The sequence below is a fragment of the Plecotus auritus genome (genome assembly GCF_963455305.1).
Source record: "Plecotus auritus genome assembly, chromosome: 3".
Lineage (NCBI taxonomy): Eukaryota > Metazoa > Chordata > Mammalia > Chiroptera > Vespertilionidae > Plecotus > Plecotus auritus.
This window is the reverse complement of record NC_137772.1, coordinates 224,541,229-224,561,973: the sequence shown is the minus strand read 5'-3', so window position 1 is coordinate 224,561,973 and position 20,745 is coordinate 224,541,229. Positions and strand designations below refer to the sequence as shown.

General features: G+C 56.6%; 1 protein-coding gene across 1 annotated transcript in view; it reads left to right on the top strand.

The window, feature by feature from the left end:
* EFCAB6 (EF-hand calcium binding domain 6) overlaps window positions 1-20,745 on the top strand; it is a gene marked incomplete at its 5' end in the record, with an annotated part of 176,794 nt that overhangs the window by 59,418 nt on the left and 96,631 nt on the right. Inside the window, one exon of the mRNA XM_080660273.1 lies at window positions 14,352-14,500. Coding sequence (XP_080516399.1) covers window positions 14,352-14,500 — 149 coding nt within the window. The remainder of the gene's footprint in view (window positions 1-14,351; window positions 14,501-20,745) is intronic.

The following is a 20,745-nucleotide window of genomic DNA, read 5'->3' as shown; positions in this document are numbered from 1 at the left end:
CCCGCACAGCACACACTCCCATTATCCACACCCACACAGCACACACACCCATTATCCACACCCGCACAGCGCACACTTCCATTATCCACACCCACACAGCACACTCTCCCATTACCCACCCCGCACAGCACACACTCCCATTATCCACCCCGCACAGCGCGCACTCCCATTATCCACCCCGCACAGCGCACACACTCCCATTATCCACACCCGCACAGCACACACTCCCATTATCCACCCCGCACAGCGCACACTCCCATTATCCACCCCGCACAGCGCACACACTCCCATTATCCACACCCGCACAGCACACACTCCCATTATCCACACCCGCACAGCACACACACTCCCATTATCCACACCCGCACAGCACACACACTCCCATTATCCACACCCGCACAGCACACACTCCCATTATCCACACCCGCACAGCGCACACTCCCATTATCCACCCCGCACAGCGCGCACTCCCATTATCCACCCCGCACACCACACACTCCCATTATCCACACCCGCACAGCGCACACTCCCATTATCCACCCCGCACAGCGCACACTCCCATTATCCACACCCGCACAGCACGCACTCCCATTATCCACACCCGCACAGCACGCACTCCCATTATCCACACCCGCACAGCACACACTCCCATTATCCACACCCGCACAGCACACACACTCCCATTATCCACACCCGCACAGCACACACACTCCCATTATCCACACCCGCACAGCACACACTCCCATTATCCACACCCGCACAGCGCACACTCCCATTATCCACCCCGCACAGCGCGCACTCCCATTATCCACCCCGCACACCACACACTCCCATTATCCACACCCGCACAGCGCACACTCCCATTATCCACCCCGCACAGCGCACACTCCCATTATCCACACCCGCACAGCACGCACTCCCATTATCCACACCCGCACAGCACACACACCCATTATCCACACCCGCACAGCGCACACTTCCATTATCCACACCCACACAGCACACTCTCCCATTACCCACCCCGCACAGCACACACTCCCATTATCCACCCCGCACAGCGCGCACTCCCATTATCCACCCCGCACAGCGCACACACTCCCATTATCCACACCCGCACAGCACACACTCCCATTATCCACCCCGCACAGCGCACACTCCCATTATCCACCCCGCACAGCGCACACACTCCCATTATCCACACCCGCACAGCACACACTCCCATTATCCACCCCGCACAGCACACACTCCCATTATCCACACCCGCACAGCGCACACTTCCATTATCCACACCCGCACAGCACGCACTCCCATTATCCACACCCGCACAGCACGCACTCCCATTATCCACACCCGCACAGCACGCACTCCCATTATCCACACCCGCACAGCACACACTCCCATTATCCACACCCGCACAGCACACACACTCCCATTATCCACACCCGCACAGCACACACACTCCCATTATCCACACCCGCACAGCACACACTCCCATTATCCACACCCGCACAGCGCACACTCCCATTATCCACCCCGCACAGCGCGCACTCCCATTATCCACCCCGCACACCACACACTCCCATTATCCACACCCGCACAGCGCACACTCCCATTATCCACCCCGCACAGCGCACACTCCCATTATCCACACCCGCACAGCACGCACTCCCATTATCCACACCCGCACAGCACGCACTCCCATTATCCACACCCGCACAGCACGCACTCCCATTATCCACACCCGCACAGCACACACTCCCATTATCCACACCCGCACAGCACACACACTCCCATTATCCACACCCGCACAGCACACACTCCCATTATCCACACCCGCACAGCGCACACTCCCATTATCCACCCCGCACAGCGCGCACTCCCATTATCCACCCCGCACACCACACACTCCCATTATCCACACCCGCACAGCGCACACTCCCATTATCCACCCCGCACAGCGCACACTCCCATTATCCACCCCGCACAGCACACACTCCCATTATCCACCCCGCACAGCACACACTCCCGTTATCCACACCCACACAGCGCACACACTCCCATTATCCACACCCGCACAGCGCGCACTCCCATTATCCACCCCGCACAGCGCACACTCCCATTACCCACACCCGCACAGCACACACTCCAGTTATCCACACCCGCACAGCGCACACTCCCATAATCCACCCCGCACAGCACACACTCCCATTATCCACCCCGCACAGCGCACACTCCCATTATCCACCCCGCACAGCACACACTCCCATTATCCACCCCGCACAGCACACACTCCCATTATACACACCCGCACAGCACACACTCCCATTATCCACACCCGCACAGCGCACACTCCCATTATCCACACCCGCACAGCGCGCACTCCCATTATCCACACCCGCACAGCGCACACTCCCGTTATCCACACCCGCACAGCACACACACTCCCATTATCCACACCCGCACAGCACACACTCCCATTACCCACCCCGCACAGCACACACTCCCATTATCCACCCCGCACAGCACACACACTCCCATTATCCACCCCGCACAGCACACACACTCCTATTATCCACACCCGCACAGCACACTCTCCCATTATCCACACCCGCACAGCACACACACTCCCATTATCCACACCCGCACAGCACACACACTCCCATTATCCACACCCGCACAGCGCACACTCCCATTACCCACACCCGCACAGCACACACTCCCGTTATCCACACCCGCACAGCGCACACCCCCATTATCCACCCCGCACAGCACACACTCCCATTATCCACCCCGCACAGCGCACACTCCCATTATCCACCCCGCACAGCGCACACTCCCATTATCCACCCCGCACAGCGCACACTCCCATTACCCACACCCGCACAGCGCACACTCCCATTACCCACACCCGCACAGCGCACACTCCCATTACCCACACCCGCACAGCACACACTCCCATTATCCACCCCGCACAGCGCACACTCCCATTACCCACACCCGCACAGCACACACTCCCATTATCCACCCCGCACAGCGCACACTCCCATTACCCACACCCGCACAGCGCACACTCCCATTACCCACACCCGCACAGCGCACACTCCCATTATCCACACCCGCACAGCACGCACACTCCCATTATCCACCCCGCACAGCACACACTCCCATTATCCACACCCGCACAGCACACACACTCCCATTATCCACCCCGCACAGCACACACTCCCGTTATCCACACCCGCACAGCACGCACACTCCCATTATCCACACCCGCACAGCACGCACACTCCCATTATCCACACCCGCACAGCACACACACTTCCATTATCCACACCCACACAGCGCACACTTCCATTATCCACACCCACACAGCGCACACTTCCATTATCCACACCCACACAGCGCACACTTCCATTATCCACACCCACACAGCGCACACTTCCATTATCCACACCCGCACAGCACACACTTCCATTATCCACACCCACACAGCACACACTCCCATTATCCACCCCGCACAGCACACACACTCCCATTATCCACCCCGCACAGCGCACACTTCCATTATCCACACCCACACAGCGCACACTCCCATTATCCACCCCGCACAGCACACACACTCCCATTATCCACACCCGCACAGCACACACTCCCATTATCCACACCCGCACAGCACACACACTCCCATTATCCACACCCGCACAGCACACACACTCCCATTATCCACACCCGCACAGCGCACACTCCCATTACCCACACCCGCACAGCACACACTCCCGTTATCCACACCCGCACAGCGCACACTCCCATTATCCACCCCGCACAGCACACACTCCCATTATCCACCCCGCACAGCGCACACTCCCATTATCCACCCCGCACAGCGCACACTCCCATTATCCACCCCGCACAGCGCACACTCCCATTACCCACACCCGCACAGCACACACTCCCATTATCCACACCCGCACAGCACACACACTCCCGTTATCCACACCCGCACAGCGCACACTCCCATTATCCACCCCGCACAGCACACACTCCCATTATCCACCCCGCACAGCGCACACTCCCATTATCCACCCCGCACAGCACACACTCCCATTATCCACCCCTACAGCGCACACTCCTATTATCCACCCCGCACAGCGCACACTCCCATTATCCACCCCGCACAGCGCACACTCCCATTACCCACACCCGCACAGCGCACACTCCCATTACCCACACCCGCACAGCGCACACTCCCATTACCCACACCCGCACAGCACACACTCCCATTATCCACCCCGCACAGCGCACACTCCCATTACCCACACCCGCACAGCGCACACTCCCATTATCCACCCCGCACAGCGCACACTCCCATTACCCACACCCGCACAGCGCACACTCCCATTACCCACACCCGCACAGCGCACACTCCCATTATCCACACCCGCACAGCACGCACACTCCCATTATCCACCCCGCACAGCACACACTCCCATTATCCACACCCGCACAGCACACACACTCCCATTATCCACCCCGCACAGCACACACTCCCATTATCCACACCCGCACAGCACGCACACTCCCATTATCCACACCCGCACAGCGCACACTCCCATTATCCACCCCGCACAGCGCACACTCCCATTATTCACCCCGCACAGCACACACTCCCATTATCCACCCCGCACAGCACACACTCCCGTTATCCACACCCACACAGCGCACACACTCCCATTATCCACACCCGCACAGCGCGCACTCCCATTATCCACCCCGCACAGCGCACACTCCCATTATCCACCCCGCACAGCACACACTCCCATTATACACACCCGCACAGCACACACTCCCATTATCCACACCCGCACAGCACACACACTCCCATTATCCACACCCGCACAGCACACACACTCCCATTATCCACACCCGCACAGCGCACACTCCCATTACCCACACCCGCACAGCACACACTCCAGTTATCCACACCCGCACAGCGCACACTCCCATAATCCACCCCGCACAGCACACACTCCCATTATCCACCCCGCACAGCGCACACTCCCATTATCCACCCCGCACAGCACACACTCCCATTATCCACCCCGCACAGCACACACTCCCATTATACACACCCGCACAGCACACACTCCCATTATCCACACCCGCACAGCACACACACTCCCATTATCCACACCCGCACAGCACACACACTCCCATTATCCACACCCGCACAGCGCACACTCCCATTACCCACACCCGCACAGCACACACTCCCATTATCCACACCCGCACAGCGCACACTCCATTATCCACCCCGCACAGCGCGCACTCCATTATCCACCCCGCACACCACACACTCCCATTATCCACACCCGCACAGCGCACACTCCCATTATCCACCCCGCACAGCGCACACTCCCATTATTCACCCCGCACAGCACACACTCCCATTATCCACCCCGCACAGCACACACTCCCGTTATCCACACCCACACAGCGCACACACTCCCGTTATCCACACCCGCACAGCGCGCACTCCCATTATCCACCCCGCACAGCGCACACTCCCATTATCCACCCCGCACAGCACACACTCCCATTATACACACCCGCACAGCACACACTCCCATTATCCACCCCGCACAGCACACACTCCCGTTATCCACACCCGCACAGCGCGCACTCCCATTATCCACCCCGCACAGCGCACACTCCCATTATCCACCCCGCACAGCACACACTCCCATTATCCACCCCGCACAGCACACACTCCCGTTATCCACACCCGCACAGCACACACTCCCGTTATCCACACCCACACAGCGCACGCACTCCCATTATCCACGCCCGCACAGCACGCACTCCCATTATCCACACCCGCACAGCACACACACGCATTATCCACACCCGCACAGCACACACTCCCGTTATCCACACCCGCACAGCGCACACTCCCGTTATCCACACCCGCACAGCGCACACACCCATTATCCACACCCGCACAGCACACACTCCCATTATCCACACCCACACAGCACACACACCCATTATCCACACCCGCACAGCGCACACTTCCATTATCCACACCCACACAGCACACTCTCCCATTACCCACCCCGCACAGCACACTCTCCCATTATCCACCCCGCACAGCGCGCACTCCCATTATCCACCCCGCACAGCGCACACACTCCCATTATCCACACCCGCACAGCACACACTCCCATTATCCACCCCGCACAGCGCACACTCCCATTATCCACCCCGCACAGCGCACACACTCCCATTATCCACACCCGCACAGCACACACTCCCATTATCCACCCCGCACAGCACACACTCCCATTATCCACACCCGCACAGCGCACACTTCCATTATCCACACCCGCACAGCGCACACTTCCATTATCCACACCCGCACAGCACGCACTCCCATTATCCACACCCGCACAGCACGCACTCCCATTATCCACACCCGCACAGCACGCACTCCCATTATCCACACCCGCACAGCACACACTTTCATTATCCACACCCGCACAGCACACACACTCCCATTATCCACACCCGCACAGCACACACACTCCCATTATCCACACCCGCACAGCACACACTCCCATTATCCACACCCGCACAGCGCACACTCCCATTATCCACCCCGCACAGCGCGCACTCCCATTATCCACCCCGCACACCACACACTCCCATTATCCACACCCGCACAGCGCACACTCCCATTATCCACCCCGCACAGCGCACACTCCCATTATCCACACCCGCACAGCACGCACTCCCATTATCCACACCCGCACAGCACGCACTCCCATTATCCACACCCGCACAGCACGCACTCCCATTATCCACACCCGCACAGCACACACTCCCATTATCCACACCCGCACAGCACACACACTCCCATTATCCACACCCGCACAGCACACACTCCCATTATCCACACCCGCACAGCGCACACTCCCATTATCCACCCCGCACAGCGCGCACTCCCATTATCCACCCCGCACACCACACACTCCCATTATCCACACCCGCACAGCGCACACTCCCATTATCCACCCCGCACAGCGCACACTCCCATTATCCACCCCGCACAGCACACACTCCCATTATCCACCCCGCACAGCACACACTCCCGTTATCCACACCCACACAGCGCACACACTCCCATTATCCACACCCGCACAGCGCGCACTCCCATTATCCACCCCGCACAGCGCACACTCCCATTACCCACACCCGCACAGCACACACTCCAGTTATCCACACCCGCACAGCGCACACTCCCATAATCCACCCCGCACAGCACACACTCCCATTATCCACCCCGCACAGCGCACACTCCCATTATCCACCCCGCACAGCACACACTCCCATTATCCACCCCGCACAGCACACACTCCCATTATACACACCCGCACAGCGCACACTCCCATTATCCACACCCGCACAGCGCACACTCCCATTATCCACACCCGCACAGCGCGCACTCCCATTATCCACACCCGCACAGCACGCACACTCCCGTTATCCACACCCGCACAGCACACACACTCCCATTACCCACCCCGCACAGCACACACTCCCATTACCCACCCCGCACAGCACACACACTCCCATTATCCACCCCGCACAGCACACACACTCCCATTATCCACACCCGCACAGCACACTCTCCCATTATCCACACCCGCACAGCACACACACTCCCATTATCCACACCCGCACAGCACACACACTCCCATTATCCACACCCGCACAGCGCACACTCCCATTACCCACACCCGCACAGCACACACTCCCGTTATCCACACCCGCACAGCGCACACCCCCATTATCCACCCCGCACAGCACACACTCCCATTATCCACCCCGCACAGCGCACACTCCCATTATCCACCCCGCACAGCGCACACTCCCATTATCCACCCCGCACAGCGCACACTTCCATTATCCACACCCACACAGCACACACTCCCATTATCCACCCCGCACAGCACACACACTCCCATTATCCACCCCGCACAGCGCACACTTCCATTATCCACACCCACACAGCGCACACTTCCATTATCCACACCCGCACAGCACACACTTCCATTATCCACACCCACACAGCACACACTCCCATTATCCACCCCGCACAGCACACACACTCCCATTATCCACCCCGCACAGCACACACACTCCCATTATCCACCCCGCACAGCACACACACTCCCATTATCCACCCCGCACAGCACACACACTCCCATTATCCACCCCGCACAGCACACACACTCCCATTATCCACCCCGCACAGCACACACTCCCATTATACACACCCGCACAGCACACACTCCCATTATACACACCCGCACAGCACACACACTCCCATTATCCACCCCGCACAGCACACACTCCCATTATCCACCCCGCACAGCACACACTCCCATTATCCACACCCGCACAGCACACACACTCCCATTATCCACACCCGCACAGCACACACACTCCCATTATCCACACCCGCACAGCACGCACACTCCCATTATCCACACCCACACAGCGCACACTCCCATTATCCACACCCGCACAGCGCACACTTCCATTATCCACACCCACACAGCGCACACTCCCATTATCCACACCCGCACAGCGCACACTCCCATTATCCACACCCACACAGCGCACACTTCCATTATCCACACCCACACAGCACACACTCCCATTATCCACACCCGCACAGCGCACACTTCCATTATCCACACCCACACAGCACACACTCCCGTTATCCACACCCGCACAGCACACACACTCCCATTATCCACACCCGCACAGCACACACACTCCCATTATCCACACCCGCACAGCACACACACTCCCATTATCCACACCCGCACAGCACACACACTCCCATTATCCACACCCGCCCAGCGCACACTCCCATTATCCACACCCGCACAGCACGCACTCCCATTATCCACACCCGCACAGCACGCACTCCCATTATCCACACCCGCACAGCACACACTCCCATTATACAAACCCGCACAGCACACACTCCCATTATCCACACCCGCACAGCGCACACTCCCATTATACACACCCGCACAGCACACACTCCCATTATACAAACCCGCACAGCACACACTCCCATTATCCACACCCGCACAGCGCACACTCCCATTATCCACACCCGCACAGCGCACACTCCCATTATCCACACCCGCACAGCGCACACTCCCATTATACAAACCCGCACAGCGCACACTCCCATTATCCACACCCGCACAGCACGCACACTCCCATTATCCACACCCACACAGCGCACACTCCCATTATCCACACCCGCACAGCGCACACTTCCATTATCCACACCCACACAGCGCACACTCCCATTATCCACACCCGCACAGCGCACACTCCCATTATCCACACCCACACAGCGCACACTTCCATTATCCACACCCACACAGCACACACTCCCATTATCCACACCCGCACAGCGCACACTTCCATTATCCACACCCACACAGCACACACTCCCGTTATCCACACCCGCACAGCACACACACTCCCATTATCCACACCCGCACAGCACACACACTCCCATTATCCACACCCGCACAGCACACACACTCCCATTATCCACACCCGCACAGCACACACACTCCCATTATCCACACCCGCCCAGCGCACACTCCCATTATCCACACCCGCACAGCACGCACTCCCATTATCCACACCCGCACAGCACGCACTCCCATTATCCACACCCGCACAGCACACACTCCCATTATACAAACCCGCACAGCACACACTCCCATTATCCACACCCGCACAGCGCACACTCCCATTATACACACCCGCACAGCACACACTCCCATTATACAAACCCGCACAGCACACACTCCCATTATCCACACCCGCACAGCGCACACTCCCATTATCCACACCCGCACAGCGCACACTCCCATTATCCACACCCGCACAGCGCACACTCCCATTATACAAACCCGCACAGCGCACACTCCCATTATCCACACCCGCACAGCACACACTCCCATTATCCACACCCGCACAGCACGCACTCCCATTATCCACACCCGCACAGCGCGCACTCCCATTACCCACACCCGCACAGCACACACTCCCATTACCCACACCCGCACAGCGCGCACTCCCATTACCCATACCCGCACAGCACACACTCCCATTATCCACACCCGCACAGCGCACACTCCCATTATCCACACCCGCCCAGCGCGCACTCCCATTATCCACACCCGCACAGCGCACACTCCCATTATCCACACCCGCACAGCGCACACTCCCATTATCCACACCCGCACAGCACGCACTCCCATTATCCACACCCGCACAGCGCGCACTCCCATTACCCACACCCGCACAGCGCGCACTCCCATTATCCACACCCGCAAAGCGCACACTCCCATTATACACACCCGCACAGCGCACACTCCCATTATACAAACCCGCACAGCACACACTCCCATTATCCACACCCGCACAGCGCACACTCCCATTATCCACACCCGCACAGCGCACACTCCCATTATCCACACCCGCACAGCGCACACTCCCATTATCCACCCCGCACAGCACACACTCCCATTATCCACACCCGCACAGCGCCCACACTCCCATTATCCACCCCGCACAGCGCACACTCCCATTATCCACCCCGCACAGCACACACTCCCATTATCCACCCCGCACAGCACACACACTCCCATTATCCACCCCGCACAGCGCACACTCCCATTATCCACCCCGCACAGCACACACTCCCATTATCCACCCCGCACAGCACACACTCCCATTATCCACACCCGCACAGCACACACACTCCCATTATCCACACCCGCACAGCACACACACTCCCATTATCCACACCCGCACAGCACACATTCCCGTTATCCACACCCGCACAGCACACACTCCCGTTATCCACACCCACACAGCACACACTCCAGTTATCCACACCCGCACAGCACACATTCCCGTTATCCACACCCGCACAGCACACATTCCCGTTATCCACACCCGCACAGCACACACTCCTGTTATACAAACGCGCACAGCGCCCACACTCCCCTCGGCACCGACACCTGGACTGCCCCGTCTGTGCTGACCCATTCCCTGCTGCCCCACGTGGCCGTGCAGTCCCCGCTGCCCTGCGGAAGGCTCTCTGGGAATCATGCCAGATGCAGGCGCTGGCCAGGGTGTGGGGCGCACACTGCTCAGCTCTGTGGCAGTGCCAGCCTGTTCCCAGGTGTCAGTGCCCGTGCCCACAGCCCTGGGAGCGCCTGTTGTCCCACGGGCTCGCCAGCACTTGGTGTGAGTTCACAGTTTCCGTGTGAGGCAGGCGCCATGGCATCTCAGCCACGCTTTCCCGTTTCACTTTTAAAAACTGTGTGCCAAATGGCTTTTGTGCAACATCTCTTTGGATCATTTTTGGTTAAAAAAATCCATTTTTAACAGATATTTAATGCGTTTGCCTACTTCCTGCCAAATTGTGCTTCATTCTAGGTCAGGCGTGGGCAAACTTTTTGACTCGAGGGCCACAATGGGTTCTTAAACTGGACCGGAGGGCCAGAACAAAAGCATGGATGGAGTGTTTGTGTGAACTAATATAAATTCAAAGTAAACATCATTACATAAAAGGGTACGGTCTTTTTTTTTTTTTTATTTCAGTAGTTTTATTCATTTCAAACATTTTAACAAGAATGTAAACATTAATTATTATAATTTGAAACTTCAAAAAATGGAGGAATCATAGCACAATAACATACCTTATATTGAAGATGGCAAAGGCAAAATAAAATTGCCTAACAAAGGAAAGGTACAAAAGCTTTTCAAATTAAACTTAAATATAATAAAATAATTTAAAACTAAAACAAATAGAAAAGAACAAAATGTGTAAACAGTAAATTAAACATTTTCTTTAGTGCAACTTCCAAATTATGCCCGGGACGTAGACGTAGATGGCAATGTAGACTGGGTTGAAAGGTTTTTGGTCTTTAAAACATCAACTTCAGTGGGAACAGTGTTGTTGGTCTCCTTTTTAGCTAATGCTCTGATACTGTGCTCTCCAGGGGCGTGTCTCCCTCCATCACCACGATAACGTGTCTCCGCATTCCCAGGGTGATGTCGGGGGACGCGTCCGCGGGCATTACAAGGAGCCTCTGGAAGATGGAGAGGTTGTTCCTTCTACTGAATGGGGGGATATAAATCCGCCCACTCAGAAGAAGGAGCTGCGGCCGTGTTTCCCGACGTTGCCATGTTAACACTGCTGCTGGTGAAGGAGCGGAGGGGAGAGCAAGAGAACCCTGCGCTCTTTCGGCTCCGCGGGCCGGATAGAACAGCCGAACGGGCCGTAGTTTGCCCACGGCTGCTCTAGGTAGTTATTAGTGAACAAAGCAGCCATAGTGTCTGCTTTCAGGAAGGTGGCGTGATGGTGCTCCAGGGAGAGAGGTGTCACACACACACACACATTTACGCTCACACATTCTCACACACACATTCACACACACGTTCACACTCACACTCACGTACATACACGTATTCACATTCACACACACATGCACACACTCACACATTCTCACACACACATTCCCATACTCACACAAATCACACACATGTTCACACTCACATTCACACATTTACACTCACATTCTCACACACACATTCCCACACTCACACAATTCACACACACGTTCACACACACACATATTCACACATTCACACATTCACACACATGTTCACACTCACACACTCACACACTCACACTCACACACTCATAAATATGAAAAAATACAAACACATCACCTGCTCCTGAGGGAGTGACAGCAAAGGAGAGGCACTACGAGAGACTAACGAGGGGGCCGCATCTAGATCGGGGACCAGGAAACATTTAAACAAAGTAAACGTGTCAGCAGAAATGGGCGCAGCTTCCGGTCGTCCACATGTGGCCACGCCACGCGCCGTGGGAAGTGCGATGCCGCCCGTTGCCGGCGGCTGCTCAGCGGAAGGCACCTCCCGTTGCCGGGGGACATGGTCGCACTGATGGAAGTGCTGCCCGTGCTCCCGTGATGCCAACGGCCTGGGGGGCACTGACGACTGGGTGCTGGGACTCCCACGGTCCGTGTGTCCTCTCCCGTGCTTTGCTGAATTGCTCGCTTTTTCATCTTTTGCTTCTTTATAAACAGTGACGATGGAAATTCCCAAAAGGCTAGGCATGTCGCAGAGATCCCCTTCCTGTTTCACTCCCTGCTCTTTCTCCAAAAACGCCGATGTCAGAACCGTTCCGGACACAGACCTCATCGGAGACCAAACGGCGGGAGGATGTTGGCAGCGGCTTCATGGCTCCACCCAGCTCCGGCGTCTCTGCTGGGGCCTCCCCGGGGCGCCCACCTCCCTGAAACAGGCGCACAGACTTGGCCACATTTGGGGTGAACTTTACACAACTTTCTAAGAAGCTGAGGCTCTGTGATTCTCTAAATATTGTCAAAGCTTCCCCAGGTTGTCCGGCATTCCCGGGCCCTCTGCGGAAGTTTCACGAGCCTGCTCCCTAGGTGGTGGACAGGGACTCTGGTTCACATATTTCCATGTCCCGGCAGCTTTCCTAAAGCCACCTTTCACACCGAGCTGGCGGCTGGTTTGTCTACCTTCTTACCCAGTTAGCAGGAGGAACTGAAATGGGACAGAGCGGAGAGGGTTGGCAACACTGGAGAATATGTTTGTCCCTCAACAATAAACAGCAGGAAAGCCTTTGGCAGGAAAGCCAGTCTTCACAGCACTTTCATAAGTCACAGAATAAATCATCGGTTAACCTACTTTACTGCATTGGCCAAGTCCCGCAAGCAAAGCTCGTTCACCCGGTTCTCTGTACTTCTCCGTTAACAACGAATAAAGGAACGTCCAGTGTGTGCTGTGTGTGAGCCCTTAGCAATGCTCCTCTCTATAAAGCCACTTGCATTTTTAATGAGAGGTGGCCGTTTTCCGTGTGATGGACCGTAGTCAGGAGGAGCGGAGGGCGGGCGCAGCGGGAAGGATGGGGAGAAGATGCATCACCCTGGCTGGCCCGCCTGCCCTCAGCCTGCGTGTGGGGGCGCTGCTGGTCCTGGGAGCCTGTCTGCCCCGCAGCGAGCAGCTGGGAGCGGGACCCTGTTCTGCAGGAGCTCGTCAGTTAAACATTTGAGCTTCAGCACCTGCCGTGGTCCCTTTCTGATCAGTTTCGGAGAGGGAAGTGTGCAGAGGTTTGGGGAAAAGAGGTTGCGCCGCCCTGTGAGGCGGGTGTCTGCATGCTACGCTCTCGTTCTAATCCGTTGCAGCTTGCCAAGTGCCGCGAGAAGGTGGAAAAGGCCCTGAGCGCCGGGGACCCCTCCAAGTGCGGGTACATCTCCCTGAACTACCTCAAGATCGTCCTCGACTCCTTCGTGTACCGGTTGCCGAGAAGGATCTTCATCCCGCTGATGAAAAGGTAAGAGTCCGTGCTTCCTGGACATCTTTCCCCTCACACGTCCGTCAGCCGCGAGGGGAAGGAGCGGCCTCCTTTAGTTCTTATTAAATGCTGTGGACTTTTCGCTGCTGAGAAGCTCAAACGCGTGTGGGAACAAAGAGAATGAGGGAATTAATGCGCTCAGGTCCCCACGCCCTCAACCCCAGGTGTTTTTGGAACAAACACCAGACATCACATTTCACTGGCAAGATCTCCAAAAGGTGAGAACTCTTAGAAACATGAAAACACGTTTTCACCCCTCGGAGAATTATTGATGGTGATAGACATCCAGTCAGGGCTCGGATGTGCCCTATTTCCTTTATGACGTGTATTTGAGTCCAGATCCAAATGGGCCGCACGCGTCAGCTGATTGGTTTGCACAGTTCCTGCGGTCGCTAGGCCCCTGTCCGTCTGCTTATCATCCCCCGAGGTGCATGTAGGAGCCGCACTATTTGCTGGGAGGATTTTCTTACAACACGAATCTGCCGGTGGTGCCCACAGTGACAGTCAGTACCCTTTCCCGTCCCCCTCCCCCAGCCCGTCCGGAGCTGATAGGTCTGTAGACCCACGTCCAGTTTGGGGGCAAGAATTCTTCAAAACGGACTGCTTGTCTCTTCAGTGATGTGCGCGGCCACGTTGACCGGACTAGTGTGCACGCACTCGGTCGCGAGTCTGCCGAGCGGTGATGTTCCAGTGGGTCCTCCTGCTCTTATTGGTGGGGCTGCTTCTGCAGGGAAAGCGTCGCCTCCCCAGGGACGGCGACAAGAGGCCCCATCAACCTCAGAAAGGCAGGAGACCCTGGGCTTCCTAGCACCCTCCTAGAGCAGTGAGCCATCTTTCTTGAAAAGTAGTACCAACCCATTTCGATTTGGTGCAGTTGTCATTCTCATTGGTACTCCGTCTGTTCCGTCGTGGTCGGGGGGAGCCTCTCACATCGGCCCTGAGTCGGCTGCTGTCACCCTCGGAGTCTGTGTCGCTCTCTTGCTTTCCGGCTGACACGTGCTCCCGGCCACTCAGGTCATCTCTTGGCCCCGACCTGGAATCAGCCACTTCTCCAGGATCCGTTTCCTTCCCGTTGGGAGTGGCGTGTGGAGACCGAACTCTGGGTGAGGAGCTCAGAGAACCTTTCTCGGGAGCTCGGGTGGAGGCTCATGGGAAGATCGTCTTACGGAGCTCTGGGCACTGCTGGGCACTCGGGTGACCTAGAAAGGAAAGGCCCAGGAGAAGGAAGAGGAAGAAGGGGTGCTAAGCTAGGCCAGCGCGTCATTTCCCACTGCGCCCCCTTTCCTTCTCCGCGCCCTGTGTATGCAGAGTCGCCACATACGGCCACTGGCTCCCCCAGTGAAGGGCGCGGCGTGGCCCTGGGAGCGAAGACGCCATGGGCCAGCAAGCAGCTGTGTGGTCCCGCCTGTGCCCGGTGGAGGTCCGTAGGATTGCCTTCTTGGACAACTGAAAGGCATACAGACATTTCTTTTTAGTTCATTTTCAAAATTTTACAAGGAGCAATTTAATAGCAGCAAGGAAGATCAAAACCAGAGTCCCGTCCACCTCACGTAGCAAATTTACTGCTTTCATTTCCCACGCTCTCTTCTGCTTTGTGTCTGCATGCATCTATAACTTTCACATATTTGTAATCTGAGTGTGTCTCCAGTTTTATATTGTGCTTTTTAAAATAGGAACGTATATTACAGACATCCTTCATACTGCTGTTGTGGTCTTCCGAGTTGTAAGTGTAATGGATACATATTGAGTGCTTCTCTCTGCCAGACATTGTGGGGGGTGCTAAGAAGGCGGAAATCAGCGTGGCCGACCAGGGTGGTGGTGGTGGTGGAGACGGTGACGGGTGCAGGGAGTGAGTGTAGTGGGAGGCCACCGCAGCCAGCACCATGCTTCCGGGACAGCCTTTTCCAGCCAGCGACCCGGGGTTTCCTGAGTCGTGCCCTTTCCCGCATTTACCCAGAGTTCCTGGTGGAACAGGGCACAAGCGACAATGGCAAGGTGAATGCCCAGCGGGTTAATGCTATGAGTTGTAAATTAGGTGTGTCCCCTAGTGTGTGTGGAAGTAAAGACTTGCCAATGATCCCTTTAGAAGTATATAGATACCTTTTAATCCTCTGACTTTTATAATCTCCCTCATCTGATTTAAAAACAATATATTCTTACTAGAGGCCCCATGCACGAAATTCATGCACTCGGGGGGTTCCCTCAGCCTGACCTGCGCCCTCTTGCAGTCTGGAAGCCCTTGGGGGATGTCCGACTGCCGGGCCTCAGCAGAATGCGTGTTTGAGAGTTATTCCTCGCAGGACCTAGAAGGGGTTCCTGGTCCTCTGGTGGGGTTCCCCGCTTGCTGTTTCCCTCAGTTGCATGATAAGCTCTTCAGGTTGAAGTTCTCATACTATCTAATATAGTAATATGCAAATTGACCATCACTCCAACACACAAATGACCGCCCCCATGTGGTCAAAGATGGCTGCCCCCAGGTGGACACAAGATGGCCACCACAAGATGGCCACCACAAGATGGCCAGCAGGGGAGGGCAGTTGTGGGTGATCAGGCCAGCAGGGGAGGGCAGTTAGGGGTGACCAGGCTGGCAGAGGAAGACAGTTGCAGGAGACCAGGCCTGCAGGGGAGGACCAGGCCTGCAGGGGAGGGCAGTTGGGGGGGACCCAGGCCTGCAGGGGAAGACAGTTAGGGGCGACCAGGCCGACAGGGGAGGGCAGTTAGGGGCAACCAGGCTGGCAAGGGAGGGCAGTTAGGGGTTACTGGGCCAGCAGGGGAGGGTAGTTGGGGACGACCAGGCCTGCAGGGGAGGACAGTTAGGGGTGAGCAGGCTGGCAGGGGATGGCAGTTAGGGGCAATTGGGCCAGCAGGGGAGCAGTTAGGCATCAGGCTGGCAGGGGAGTGGTTAGGGGGTGATCAGGCAGGCAGGCAGAAACGGTTAGGGGCAATCAGGCAGGCAGGCAGGCAGGCAAGCGGTTGGGAGCCAGCAGTCCTGGATTGTGAGAGAGATGTCCGAATGCCCCGGTGGGATCGGGCCTAAACCGGCATTCAGACATCCCCCAAGGGGTCCCAGATTGGAGAGGGTGCAGGCTGGGCTGAGGGACACCCCCCTCCCCCCGTGCACAAATTTTGTGCACTGGGCCTCTAGTCCTATATAATAAAAGCCTAATATGCTAAGTGTCCAGTAGTCTGTGCAACCAATCTAAGTGTAATATGCTAATGATATGCTAAGGTCATTCAACCGCTCGCTATGACATACATTGACCACCAGGGGGCAGACAGTTGACCGCTCGACCAGTCACTATGACATGCACTGACCATCAGGGCATATGCTCTGACCAGTAGGTTAGCTTGCTACTGGGGTCCAGCCAATTGGGACTGAGCAAGACAGGCCAACATGCCCTGGAGCCCTCCCCCAGTCCTTCCCGGGCTGGCCAACCTCCCGCGTTCCTCCCCGGCCCTGATCATGCACCAGTGGGGTCCCTTGGCCTGGCCTGTGCCCTCTCACAGTCTGGGCTGAGAGACCTCCCCCTCAGTGAATGATTTCATGCACTGGGCCTCTAGTTTTAATATAATCACAGACACGAACCTTCTTTTGCAATGTCTTCTGTGGCTTAAAAATATGTAAATTCATCATTCTTACCCAGGCTTGAAAAAAACATTTTCTACACTGCTTGTTTTTTGTTGTTTTTATTCTTTGAAAACAAAACAAAACATTTTATAATCCATTCTGACATAAGGTGGTATCCAAATTAAATTATTTTTCCAAATAGGTAATCTACCACCACCACTTTTTAGCACTAACCAGGTGGTCTCCTAAGAGAGAATCTGCCGGGTTCTGCACTAAAGCATTGGCCCAGGAGAATGAGCTCGAGGTGAGACCAGTGTCAGCAGCGAGCGGCCCAGATGGCCCTGCCCCGGGTGCCCCTCTTTTCTTTGGTCCGCAGGGATGGAGGAGAGATGGGAGCAAAGTAGGGGCTGCCCAAGGCGTCGCTCGGTGTCTAAGACCTCTTCTACTTCCACGCCTTTCAGGAAAAGGCGAAGCCAGGCGTGAGGCGAGATCAGGGGTCCCGGGACCGGGGCTGAGCAGGGTGTGACTCCAGGGGCGCAGAGGGAGTGTGGGGCGAGGGAGCAGGTCCCTGCCCTGCCGTGATCTCTGATCCGGGCTCACATGGGCCAGGTCTAGGCAGCCAGCAGATGCTGTGAGCTGATTGAGGGCCTTTCCCTCAGAGGGGCACGTGAGGGAGGCTGTGGGCAGGGGAACCCCTCTGCACCCTGAGTGCGGGGTTCTACGTATCTGCGCGGACACACCTGGGAGATAGGGTGGGTCCCGTGCTAGATCACCGCAATAGAGCGAGCATTGCAATAAAGCAGGTCGGGATCTTTTTGCTTTCAATTAGTAAAAACGCAATATTTGTGAAGCTCAGGGAAGCGAGGTATCTCTGTAGATAAGTTAAAACTCAGGAAACTATGTGGCGAGCCAGCGTCCGTTTTACTGCACTTTCATTTAAGAAGTGAAATTTAAAAACTCGAAGCAAAATAAAATCTAATCTCTCATGCCTAACAAAACGATGTGAGAAATTATTCTGATATCCAATTTAAGAATGGGCAATGTAGGGAAAAATAGGCATCTTTTTAAGTGTGTTGTTCTTTTAACTACTCAGGGTCTAGAGCTAAATTTAAAACACTAACAGCTTGGTAATGAGGCATAAAATCTTACCCAGATAATGGTTCAGAGACTCGAAAAGCTGTTTCCCCGCATATTCTTAATGGAGCAGTGGACGGTGCTCCAACCGCGAACGCAGCCTTTATGACCACCATGCTGTGCTCTCGGAGCCGCCCAGCCTTCACACCAGGTGCCCTGTTAACGGCCAGTGGCAGGCGGGAGAGCGGGGTTCAGGAGGAGCGGGAGGACGGAATGAACGCTGCGGGACTCGGTTCACCGGAGACGGAGCTCTCCATCCATCCACGCGGGAGCAGGCCTCCCCCAGAGCCACTCCTGCTGAGAATGTCCTGCTCACGCTGCTTCCACGTGTGGCCTGCGGAGCTGCCAACAGAGAGCGAGCCCTTTCGCCCGCTTGTCTGAAGCAGGACAGCAGAACCGGGGTCAGCAGAACCGGGGACAGCAGAACCGGGGTCAGCAGAACCGGGGACAGCAGAACCGGGGTCAGCAGAACCGGGGACAGCAGAACCGGGGTCAGCAGAACCGGGGTCAGCAGAACCGGGGACAGCAGAACCGGGGTCAGCAGAACCGGGGACAGCAGAACCGGGGACAGCAGAACCGGGGTCAGCAGAACCGGGGACAGCAGAACCGGGGACAGCAGAACCGGGGACAGCAGAACCAGGGTCAGCAGAACCGGGGACAGCAGAACCGGGGTCAGCAGAACCGGGGACAGGAGAACCGGGGACAGCAGAACCGGGGACAGCAGAACCGGGGTCAGCAGAACCGGGGACAGCAGAACCGGGGTCAGCAGAACCGGGGACAGCAGAACCGGGGACAGCAGAACCGGGGTCAGCAGAACCGGGGACAGCAGAACCGGGGACAGCAGAACCGGGGTCAGCAGAACCGGGGACAGCAGAACCGGGGTCAGCAGAACCGGGGACAGCAGAACCGGGGACAGCAGAACCGGGGTCAGCAGAACCGGGGACAGGAGACCCGGGGACAGGAGAACCGGGGACACAGCTCCGTTACTGCCCAAGGCGTCGCTCGGTGTCTCAGACCTCTTCTACTTCCACGCCTTTCAGGAAAAGGCGAAGCCAGGTGTGAGATGAGATCAGGGGTCCCGGGACCGGGGCTGAGCAGGGTGTGACTCCAGGGGCGCAGAGGGAGCGTAGGGCGAGGGAGCTGGTCCCTGCCCTGCCGTGATCTCTGATCCGGGCTCACATGGGCCAGGTCTAGCAGCCAGCAGATGCTGTGAGCTGATTGAGGGTCTTTCCCCCAAGAAGGGGGGATTCAGTGGAGTCATTGGTGAGGTAGACATGATCTCTGTGGCCTGAAGGGGCTGGAGAAAGGGGGTCACTGAGCGAGAACCAAGGCTGACCGAGAGGCTCCAAAAGAAGGGAAGCCTTCGGGAGGAGAATGAACAGAGGGCGTCACACTACTGTCGTAGCCCACCTGTTGGATATTGCCACGTATGCCTAGCAATCCGCCGGCCAATCCATCTCTCTCTCTTTCTCTTGACCACGTACATGGTGCTAGCAGCAGCAGGGATCATAATAACCACCAT